Raw genomic sequence first — 12,017 nt, 5'->3', positions numbered from 1 at the left:
AAATATTACAATGTGCCGAGATGGATAGATTAACAGTGAAAATTAAGGATAAGCAGGAAACAGAATATTTTTTAATATGGGAGACATTTTATCAATGGCTAGAAAATAGAAGCAGAAGTTAGAAACTTAAAATTGAAAAGAATGTTTAATTAAATAAGGTAAGGTGAATAATTAAGGATACACAAATATCATTATGTTTTGATGATAATTGTTATAAATAGCATCGTTAAAATTTTGGTTATTGTTACTCAAAATCAATTGTACCAAGACAATACACTATCAATGTGAGTATTGATTTTTTATGTATACCAAAGGAAAATGTATAAATAAAATATATATTTTTAAAAAGTAAAAAATAAGTATTAAATCTTGTGGAAAAGTGCAGAAATCATGATGAGAATCAACACAATCAGAGAAAGATATTCAAACATATTAAATATTTATGTACGCTTGTGGGACAGAAGGGTGTTTTCATATAGTTAAAGTTATTATTTTTTACAGAAACACGTACATGAACACAGAGAGAGAACTTTCTGGAAGTAATTGTTCATATCGAAAGACACGAATTGAAACAATTAAGAGAAAGAATAAATTTGTATTCTAGAAGTATTACCACTCCCACATTTGGCTAGATGGAAAGGGTTTTGTGTTCCATGCTGGAAAAGTTGATTCTGATTGTAGAAGTGATTCTAGCAGAGATTGTGTAGATTATCAAAGCAGATTAATGGTAAATTTATCCATTAAAATGTGAAATGGGTAAAATTGGAAAGTAGAGTGGTCAGAACCCTGGACAGATCCTAAAGACCAGTCTTCTTTTTTAGATGAGGGTTTAGTATTCATTGAATTCTTTTATATTCCCTAGGCCTTATTATAGTTCTCAGATATGAGCAAGTCTTCAAGACTACCCATCTTCAAGCAGTCATTTTTGGGCCTAGAGTCTGATCTTATTCTATTGTGTTATCTTTCTAAAATGGTCAAGAATCTCAGAGAAACATGGAGGTTTTGACTTTGTGAAGTGTAAACAGCAATATATAGGCTCGGAATGAATTTGCAAATCATCTGCTGCTTAAATTTATCAAGTTAGGTGGGGAAAACATCACTTTGGAACAGTAATGAAAATGTGCCATTTATTCCTTGATGTTAGACAGGACACCACTGGATTAATAAACAGAAGCACAGATGTGGCGTTCACAACACAAAAGAAGATTTCTATAATGAAAAACATGTACTGATAGTGATGAGCAAAACTAACCTAACCATTATGACTTTGGAGCATACTAGTCATAGATTTGTTAGTGCTAAAATTCTTTCTGATCTAGCATTTGCTTTTTAAAATGAAGGAACTTCTTGTACCTCTTCCAACTAGTATCAATGCCACAACATGTGTTCATTTGTGGCATTTGTAGTCAGTTAAATCCAGGAACATATCAATTCAGAAAACAGTGGCATGTGATTTGCCACATCCATAGACACAGCTGCCTGTACCAGATGTGATTGCTGAAGCTAAAGAATACCCTTGTCTGACTTGAGAATAATTTTCAGATAGATATAGCTAATTCTGGGTCATGCATTACTGTCCTCCATTAGAAACAATATCAAGGAGTATTAGATTTTTGAAATATGAACTGATTTTAAGTTAAAAGATTTTGAGTCATTAGGAAAGAAAATATTATTTCTGAAATAGAGATGGGAAGACTTAATGTTTGCAGAATTTTGTATTATAATATAGCAGCTGAAGTCTTTGCGCAGTGTACTTTTGCTGAAGAATTATGAACAAAATACTTATTCTGAAGGCTAATAATTCTTTCATACATTAGTGACCATGTAATTACTTCAAGCTTCTTGATTTAACAGATTTCTAATGTAATTTCAGTAATGTATGTACGTGTGTTTTTATATATAGTTTTTGTTATTATGATTGCTATGATGAATCAGTCCTGTTATCTTTCAGTATACCATCAATAATTTTTATCTAAATTTGGATCTAAAATCATTGAAGTAGCAGCCATATTGATCTGTGATCAGCACTTCTTTCATATATTATTTTTATTATTTATATTATTTTCTAAGAACTTGGCTTAAGGTGGGATATTTCTCTTAAATGTTGGACTTATTATTTTTATTTTTGGTTTGTCTTTGAAATATATAGGAACATTTCATATAATTGTGTAGAGCCCACAATACAGTAGACATAGCAGAACTTTCAGCAATAGTATTGCTCTGTTAAATGATTCTGCTCTGTATATATGACTTAGCCTGTGTTATCAATAGATTGCATTTAGACCTTCTCAACTCTCAGTCCATATTACTGGCTACAGTGATGGCCTGAAGCAAGTCAATTACAAGGTAAGCAGTATGGCCCTTTATGGGAATGGCAGGGGGAAAACCTAAACCAAAATGCTGTTTGGATCTTTTACATTTATGGAACATGAAGGTCTGTTATTTAAGCCAGAAAATATTTGTACTGTCCTTGAAGATAATGGATTTAACCATTTTTACTATAGCGCTATAGAACTAAAAGCTTAAATCTAGCCATCTTAGCAAAAGGAAGATGCATTAGCCAACAGGTAGAAAGCAGTGCAGGGGGAAAAGACATAATGGAAAGCAGGGAGAAGAATAGTCAAATCCAAAAACCACAAGTGCAATGGCAAAGGATAAAAGGTTATGGAGTGTTTGAGAGGAAGACACTGTTCATCTCCCAGAGACTCATGATGGAAATATTGTATTTTTTTAAAAAAAGGCACCTGCTGCTTACGATTAGAATTTCAAAACTGCTAACCCAAGGAAGTTAAAGCATTCTTCTCCAGCGGTTAAAAGGAATAAAAAAGGAACTAGTCCAAAACATCAGGAGGTGGAAAAAGCCAGGGAGAGTGCGGAATTGCTTTAATGAAATTGATCTGTGCACATTTGCAATGGAATATTGCTTATGCATGGCTGGTTCCAATCTGATTCTAATTTATGTCCTCAGGCTTTTTAGTTGTCTTCTTGGAGGAGTCCCATCTCTTTCATACAATTCATAGAGGGGCAGGAAAAGTAAGAAAAGTGAAGTGGGGGTTTGGAAAACTTCCTAGTCTTATGTCTCATTCCTCTTCATGGGTGTATCAAGTCTTCTATTTTATTTATGAATTAGATCAGTGGTTCCTGATCTGATGTTTGGAGGGTGGGACAGAAATTGGCCTTCCTAAAACAGAATAGAAATTTTTAATACAGGCTACTGAAAAGTACAACCATGATAGCTTAAGATACAGGCTGCTCTACTTTGTTCACACAGGCACACCCATGCAACATAAACTAAAGGCTGCTTGCCTGTTTTAAGAAATTGAGATACTCCATATTGTTTTGATATTTCCCAGCTCTATTGAGCTGGATATCACATGACCACCATTGGCAACAGACAATGGAAAGCCAACACAATTGCTTGGCCTTCATACTGTGTTGGTATTGATCAAATTGTCAGTTTGTAAATTTGTGTGAATAGGCTCCAAATGTGGCATTTTCTCTCCCTTAACTCCTGCTCAAATGCTAATACTGAGTATTCTTCAAAGAATTTAAAATTAAAATAAAACAGATGCTTGCTTGAAATGGGAGGCAGTAGCAGAAAGTGCGGCTTGACAAATGGTAGCCCAATCTTGTGATGGCATTGCAGTTGTCCCATGTGCAAATAGGAGCTTCCCCTAGAGCAGCTAAAGTAGCATTGGGTACAAAGTTAAGGCACAGCCATGCACACTCAGACCTGCAGACTCAGTCCACCTCAACATATACATTTCTGCTAAATTCCCATAGAAAGCTCCTATATGATTTCATAATAATGCAAAATAATTACTATGTCTTAAGATCAGTTAGATAAATAGGAGACATTCTTCAGTTATTTCCTTGAGCTGGAAATTCACTATAATCTCTACAGTATGTTTGCATGTCACAGAATCAGCTATGGTCTACAAAGCTGGACCTATGACATTGCAAAATCTATTGTCCAGGGTGATATAAAGAGCATGTCTGTGAAGACATATTTACAGAGCTTTTATATATTTGTTTATTTCAGCTAGACAAAGCATTTCAGCAAAATAATACTAGCTGCATTAAGAATTTCCTTTCTTTAAAAAAAGTAACTTCTTATATTCATCTACTGAAGTTTTATAATCATCTTTGAAAAAAATATGGAGAAGTGGATTATTTTAGGAGTTTCCCTTCATAAAAATGTTCTTCCAATTGGGGCTTCTTGCAATTCCTCACTAGAATTTTGAGTTGATTCTATGTTTTTCCTTTTCCCCACATATTTATTTTTAATCTGTTGTTTTTATGTTTATATTCTTGATGAGTTCATTTCATAAATCAAGCACTTGAAACTAAACTTCCTTTCTCAGATGGGTACATAAAAATAAAAAAGGAAGGAGGCATCCAACATCATGATTGGGACCAGTGGTGGGTTGCTACCGGTTCGCCCCAGTTCGGGCGAATCAGTAGCAGCAGCAGCGGGAGGCTCCGCTCACCCACCTGAACATCATCAAATACGCTCTGTGCATGCGTGAGCGAATTGGTAGCAAAGATAAGTGAAACCCACCACTGAATGGGACATATAAAAGAGAATTTTTTTAATGGAGATCTATAGGCCAGAGAAGCAGAACCCAGTAGATACCAAGCTATATATATGCTTATGTAAATACTTAATCTTGAAAACTAACCGTAAGAAGAATTTCTCAGCCTCGGTTATAGTGACTTAATTGGGAGAGGGTATCTTTAGGAATCATCTTTTCTCATGTCTCTCAGCAGTTGTCTTTTGAAATAAACATTCAAATATGTTGTCCCGTGTTTTCCCACAGTCTGTCACAGTAGAGGACTGAGTTGTATCTTGTCAATCTTTCACAAATAGTGTTGTGCTAAAAAGCTTTTACAACTCATTTTCAATGTTTGGCTTCCTAAATGTATATATTCCTCCAACTTCCAGCTGAACCACTATTGCCGGATGTGATGGTTTGATTCTATGTAATCTTTTTGAGATCAGGCAAGATCAGAGAGGTGCTGGTATTTAACATTAATTAAGCTTGCAGCGTTATAATTGTCTCAGCAGATGGCAGCACCTATCCAAACTTGACTGACTTGAAGCCAAGCTAGATCAGCTCTGATTAATATTTGGATATAAAACTGCTTAGGAATTCCAGGGTTGCTGGCTAGACTGGAAAGCTAAATGTATCAGAGGAAGCCAGTGACGCCCACCCCCTTTCTTAACTCTGCCAAGAAAACTTCATGGATACAATTACCAGGAGTTGAACTCAGCTTAAGGGCTTTTTTTAAAACTACCGCTGCTACTATTTTAGCTTTACAATCTAATAATCTTACTGTTATCATTAACCTTAAAAATTAACAATTTGTCCATGTTTACTTAGAAGTTATCCCTTCTTTATTTATAAGCTCTGAAAAACTCTTGAAAGTTTTTAGGTAACATGTAGTAGAATTTTAAACATGTTTTCTTAGAAGTAAGAAACTTACTTAGTTCAGTGCAACTTTTAGGTAAATGTGCTGATAACCACATTAATCTTATATGTTAGTATAAATGTGTATTGCTTTAATGAATTCTGGTACAATGCTTTCTTCTAGCATATTTTTCATATTTCCATATTCAGATTTTCTCCATGCTTATAGGAAAATCTTTTAAACCTTTGACACCCTTTCATTTGCAGCTACTGAGCTCAGTAAATAGATCTCCTTATAACAATAATTTCAGCCAGAAAACCTAGCAGACTGGATCTTAGGACAGTGAAATACTCTTAGTATGTACATTTTACTCTCTACATACAGAACAAAAAGATGACGACAACAACAGAATTCTAAATAGTTAAAACTATTTGTAGGAAATAATTTTCATCAGAGGAAAAATATAAACAAGCAGTGCTGTTGAGAGATATACCTGAAAGATTTTCCCCATCAAAGTGATAGGCCTGGCTGCCAGTAAAGAAAATTGTCAGGAATTAGCAGACCAGGGGCCTTTTATAGCAATAGCAATAGCACTTAGATTTACATACCACTTTACAGTGCTTTACAGCCCTCTCTAAAAGGTTTACAGAGTCAGCATATTGCCCCCAATAATCTGGGTCCTCATTTTACTCACCTTGGAAAGATGGAAGGCTGAGTCACCCTTGAGCCTGGTGAGATTCGAACTGCCAAATTGCAGGCAGATGGCAGGCAGCAGAAGTAGCTTGCAGTACTGGTTAATGTGCCACTATGGCTCATTGCTTCCAATGCTTAGTGAAAACTGTAGACAGAAGCCATGCTTTCTTCCCCCCCCCCCCATCCTGGCTAGCTCTCACTTGAAACATTGAGAAAAGTAAAACAGTACTTTTAATACATTATATCAGTATTGTCCATAGCTTCATACTGATCAAAATGCAACACAAAACATCTAAAAAAGAGGGAGGAAGTAAAGGAAGGAAGGAAGGAAGGAAACAGCAAGACTGTTGCTATCTACAGAGACCAATGCAATAGGCTTTTTTATTTAATTTTTAATATACTTTTTGGTGGTGTCTTCCAAATTTCCCATTCTCTAGTTACCAGACTCATTAAAGAGTTAATGAATAAAATCAGTTCAGAATAACAATAGGACTTCCGGTTGAACTTCCGGTGCCTTCAAAAGTGAGATCTGTGAGATCTGCAACCTCCGGGGTCCGTTCCAAGTTCTCTCTGTCGGGGGCTTCATTTGAAGCCTTAGTTACCCTGTAGGAATGGTGAAGCAAAGGGGGACTGCCTTGCAGGTTGAGGGGAGATATGGCTCAACCTCTGACTCAGAAAACCCCCTCATCTGAAGACTAGGAGCAGTGGCAGTTAAAATGGCTGCCATGAAGCCGGGGAACATCCAGAAACCATAAGTTTGTGCAGAGCAAAAAAACAGTGAATGATCTAAGAAAAGATTTACAGCTGAAGCCAGACTCCCAAAAAATTTAAGGGAAATACCTTTTAGAATAATTTGTTACTATTGTGAAAAAGCATACTGAAAATTTAAAGAAGTAAATATTTATTTAAAAAGAAAAATGGAAATGGAATCCCGAAAACAAAAGATATGAGATGAAGAAGGCATATTAAGATGCTGGAACTATAAACTTACATTTTCTTCAAATAATTTGCCATAAGTAGCAGAGTTATAAGTTAAACTAAGCAAGTGAAATAAATTGAACTTGTCAAAATAAAAGCAGAGTGGCAGCAGAGTCAAAATAAAAGCAGAGAGGCAGCAGAGTGAAATAAAGAGCGCATCTGCTGATGACAGTGAATTTTTGCAACTTGGGAGTAAATATAAATATTGAAATGAAGGGAAATAACTGTTGAACTATACAATAGGATTTAGAGCAGAAAGCTTTCAAATTAAACCCTGGGAAAAGACAGGGAAAGAGGAAAAAATTAAATTATGGATTTAAAGAATATAAACTTCAAAGTAGATGGAATAAAAGACTTAAGAGGAAAACGGGGAGACAAGTAAAAAAAAGATAGGATTAAAGGATGGGGTATAGATAAGAGAATGGTTAAGGGGAGAAGAAGAGTTATAGATATGTCATGATTATATGTTAATAATTATATTAATATTAGAATGATATAGGCTGGACAATTAGTTGATATTTAATATAAATAAATATTAAGATAAACATTACCACAAATAGATATGAAACTGGAAAATTATGAATGAGAATTCATTATTAACTGGAAATGAGATGTTGAATGATTAGAATAAAGATATATGTAAAATTATTAACATGAAGATTAATCAATATTATGATGATATTATAATTATCATTATTATTATCAATAATAAGTGATTAAGTCTGTTTTTCTATTTTTGAATGTAATTTTAAGAAGTTCTATAGTTATAGTTGAAAGAGATATTAATTGGAAAATACACCATATACGGTAGGTATTGGGAATATTATATACAACAATGAAAAGAGAGAGGGAAATGGAGTGGAGTGGAAGGGAGTAGGAGAGGAGGGGAGAAAGATTAAGGGTAGAGATGGGAAAGGAGAGAGGGAAGTGGAGGAGAGGAGAAGAGTAGAAAGGGAAGGAGAGGGAAGTGGAGAAGAAGAGAGAGGTGAAATAGAGAGGGGAGAGGAGAAGGAGAGAGGGAAATAGAGGGAAAAGAGGAGAAGGAAGGAGGGAAGTAGAGAGAAAAAGAGGGGAGAGGGGAAGAGAGGTAGGAGAAAGGAGAGGAAAGGAGATGGATTGTTGTTGTAAAATTGGGTGAAATATGGTGTACAGGAGAAAAGAAAACAGGGGGACTTTGTATTTTTTCTACTTGAGGATTATAATATTGAAATTATAATGAAAGATAATACGGTGGGCACTAGAGCATATTGGTTTAGATGTTACTGTATACTTGTTAATATATGAAAATAAAAATTTTGTGTAAAAGATAGGGATAAATAATATGGAATAAGGAAAATGGAATGTAATAATTATGAATATGTTTATATGTATTGAAATGTATGATACTCAAACACCACACCATCCACATAATGATATGTATACATTTAAAAAAAATAAAAACTTGATGGAAGGAATAACAATAATAAATCACAGCTCTAATTCTACTATTATCATTAGATAATGTAGAATCACTATTTTACCATTATCATTAGATTATCATTAGACAAAAAGTGAGTTTGCATGCACGCTCATGTGAACTTTCTTGGGTAGTCAACGGTATCTCTGAGCACATTTCCTTTTTTATCTGTCATCATTTTCATCTTAAAAATCCTGCATAAAAATTTATAGACTATGACTTTTTAAAACAAAATAGCCATTTCATCCTTTGATGACCTTATGTAACAAAATTTTGCTTCCAACAAAATGTTGCTTCCACTGTTTTGTTTTTAATATTTTATGTTTTATTGTGTCTTTTATATATTTGGTGCCTGAAATATTGCAGCAAAATGGCAAAAAAATAAAAAAAATGTTACTGGTATGGAGTTAACTGCTACAGGGGCAATTTTGGTATTCTAGGTGTAATTGTTTATTTTATCCCCTTTGAGAACTTGATGAGGAAGTAATATCCAGAGTATTTATCTTAACAACTTGCATGATAAGTCATAATACATATATATATTGGGGAATAATTCTTTAGTTTTATTCTTTCAGCATCCTTTAAAAAAAATAATAATAATACAGAACCATTGCAGAAAATTTCCTCCACATCCATTTCGGACAATCTTTACAGAAGGATTACATTTGATGATGTCAGAAGTTGCTAAGAGATCCAGAAGACTCTAGAGGGTTGAATCCCCCAATTTCTTTTGTGTTAAAACAGATAATCTTATTATGCAATCAAAACAGTTTCATTGCCAGAACTAGAGCTAAACTGGATTGTTGTAATGTGACTTTCAATTGGTTCCTAAAAATGATCAAGTTACTGCAATTGTGCGAAATTCATTCCTACTTTTAAGTCGTTATCAAAGTGGGATAATATATTTTGAATTATTTAATTTATAGGTTTAAAAAATCATTGGTCATCTTATCCTGGCTTTGTTTAAAACTCTGGGCTCTTCTCTGAAGAAAACTGGTGTAATAATAAAATGAAAAATAATATTTGAAAGTCAATTTCATCTTCTGGGGAAAATACATGCTTCAAATAGTAAATACAAAACTAATTTCCAAGATATTGCCTGGTCAATAGATTAAATGATAGCCTTTTTTAGCTTCTTATTAATAAAGGTTCAGATTCCATTGTTCTGAAGAGGATTAGGGGTGAGTTTATCATAACATATTCTTGAGAGACACCATACTATGGAAAGTATCCTGAGCAGTTGGAAAAGATCAGCCTCCACCATACTCTTAGGATTCAAGTCCTCTATTCCACAAGCAAGAAAATGGAAGTTTAGTGAAACCAACATTCCATTCAAATCACCGCTCCTGCTCAAAATCTTGGTCTGGTTGCCCCAGCTTAATGATGGCTGCTATGGCCACCACCCACATCGCTGAGTCAAAGAGCTTTCCCTCTGACCTCCGAGGAACTTGCTGGTACCTCTCAGTCATCTGAGGTACCTTTCCTTCTTCACCATCCCTACAGGACAGATTTGGTCCAAAGACCCCTTGACTGCAGTTTGTCAGCCCAGGAATTCGCGAAGCTCGGTGGCGCTCACTCTTCCCCGACTGTCTCGTTGTGATGCTTCCGGTCGAATCCTATGTGTCTCATAGTTTGTTTACATTTCTACTACCGTGTTTCCCTGAAAATATGACTCTGTCTTATATTTTTTTTAACCCTGAAATAAGCGCTTGGCCTTATTGCCATGCGCTCAAAAGCTCGATTGGGCTTATTATCAGGGGATGTCTTATTTTGGGGAAAACAGGGTATGTTTCTTGAAAGTAATCAGGAAATAGAAAAATACTTTTAGGTGGATGTTACATTTTAATTATCTATTTCTTACATTGAATAATAGTGTTTATAGTAGAAGCAATTTTTGTAGCAGTTCTGGAGGATATTATGCACAAAATTAATAATAGATTTCTTTTTTTTTTCAACAGGACCAGCTGTAAGGTATAACCAGTTTGAAGTGTCAGATCCTAAACCACCACCTCTGGTTGGACAGCATACACTGGATGTATTGAAGAGTAAATTAGGGTATAAGGATGATGTTATACAGGATCTGTTAGATGCTGGGGTAATAGCTCAGCATGAATTCAAGTGAATTGATTTGATTTTGATGGCTGATATGGGTGAAGGTTTCATGGATCACATTGGATATCTTCACTTTGCACAGTGTATTAATTGAAGTATGATTAAATTCTTTTTATAATCATATGAAATGTATATGTCACAAAAGCATCAACTTTCATACTTTTTAAGAAATCTGCTTTACTATCAGGAAATAAATATTTTTGTAAAGTTCAGATACTATCGCAATATGGCTCTTATCACTCCCCAGAGGTTTTAATTGTAGGTAATCTCATGTTTATTGTAATTGTAATAATGCCAGATGATTTTCAAAATACATTTAAAGAAATTAACACTTGAATGTTATAGCTGAAGAAGAGTTTCTTTTGAAAATATTTTAACATAAAAATCATAATATTGAGCAAATAGGTAATTTCATTATTCATCTTAAATAGGAACCTTATAAATTTGCAAATTTCTTACATGAGCCCCAGTGAAAGAGGCTTTTGCAAAGTTAAATTGTATTTAAATTCAGATTACTAGATTTGCTCTTGTAAGTATTTGGTTTCCATCACATTACTATCAAATGGCAGCTGCATTGCACTTAAAAATTAAAATGCTAAGTATCTTTATGTTTGCAAGTACATATTTAATCAGCTATGTATTAAACAGTGAATGAATAATGCTAGTGATTTTATTCTGAAGAGTTCTTATATTTTGCTAAATATAAATGTGAGTTTCCAAAATATTGCAGCAGCATTTTCCCAAAAACATGATTTGTCTGCAGGCATTGAGATTTACTTGATTTGAGATACTTTTTGAGTTCTGTTAACAAATAAATGAAAATTAAAAGCTAACTTTTGTTACAATTATGATTTTCCAGTTACAAGAATAAAAATAATGGGAAAAATAAACTTTGTGTTTTTTCCTGAATATAAAAACAGCCAAAAGATCTCAATCGTCTTATATTAACATTTAGAAGAAGGTTTTGCATAGTTATAGCAATGCTAGATTCCTTGTCTAGTGCTTCCTGAAATGATGACCATTCTTTAACTTTATGAACTTTATTTTAATAATTTTTTACATTTTAGAAAGTAAATCCGAGACTTCTCTATTCTGAAGATTAGGGAGAGAGAAAGGATGAACCATCCCATTATGGATTAGAAAAGTTAAATATTGAAATTTACTCAGAACAAGATATGTGCTGAAATTCTGGGTAATAACTATTACTGAATTTTATAATTATTGAGCTAAATCAAGTTTGACTCATTTTGCTTCAAATTAATATATTTAAATGTCACAATGTAATCAGAGTAAGAACTGAATTTCTCATTCAAGATGCCTGGGAAAATACATTTCCATAGCTTCCAAAGTCAACAGATTGAGTCAG

The 12,017-nt window shown here is 34.0% G+C and overlaps 1 protein-coding gene across 3 annotated transcripts in view; it reads left to right on the top strand.

Annotated features, from left to right (window-relative positions):
- Positions 1-11,534, top strand: part of SUGCT (succinyl-CoA:glutarate-CoA transferase) — a 438,252-nt gene extending 426,718 nt beyond the window's left edge. For all 3 annotated transcript variants that reach the window (XM_058180303.1, XM_058180299.1, XM_058180298.1), the window contains one exon: positions 10,498-11,534. In XM_058180303.1, the coding sequence (XP_058036286.1) occupies positions 10,498-10,661 (164 nt within the window). In that variant the 3' untranslated portion in view covers positions 10,662-11,534. The remainder of the gene's footprint in view (positions 1-10,497) is intronic.
- The last annotated feature ends 483 nt before the right edge of the window (positions 11,535-12,017 follow it).

The sequence above is a fragment of the Ahaetulla prasina genome, chromosome 4, assembly GCF_028640845.1.
Source record: "Ahaetulla prasina isolate Xishuangbanna chromosome 4, ASM2864084v1, whole genome shotgun sequence".
NCBI classification, from domain to species: domain Eukaryota; kingdom Metazoa; phylum Chordata; class Lepidosauria; order Squamata; family Colubridae; genus Ahaetulla; species Ahaetulla prasina.
Note: the sequence above shows the minus strand (reverse complement) of the source record. Positions and strands in the feature narration are given on the sequence as shown.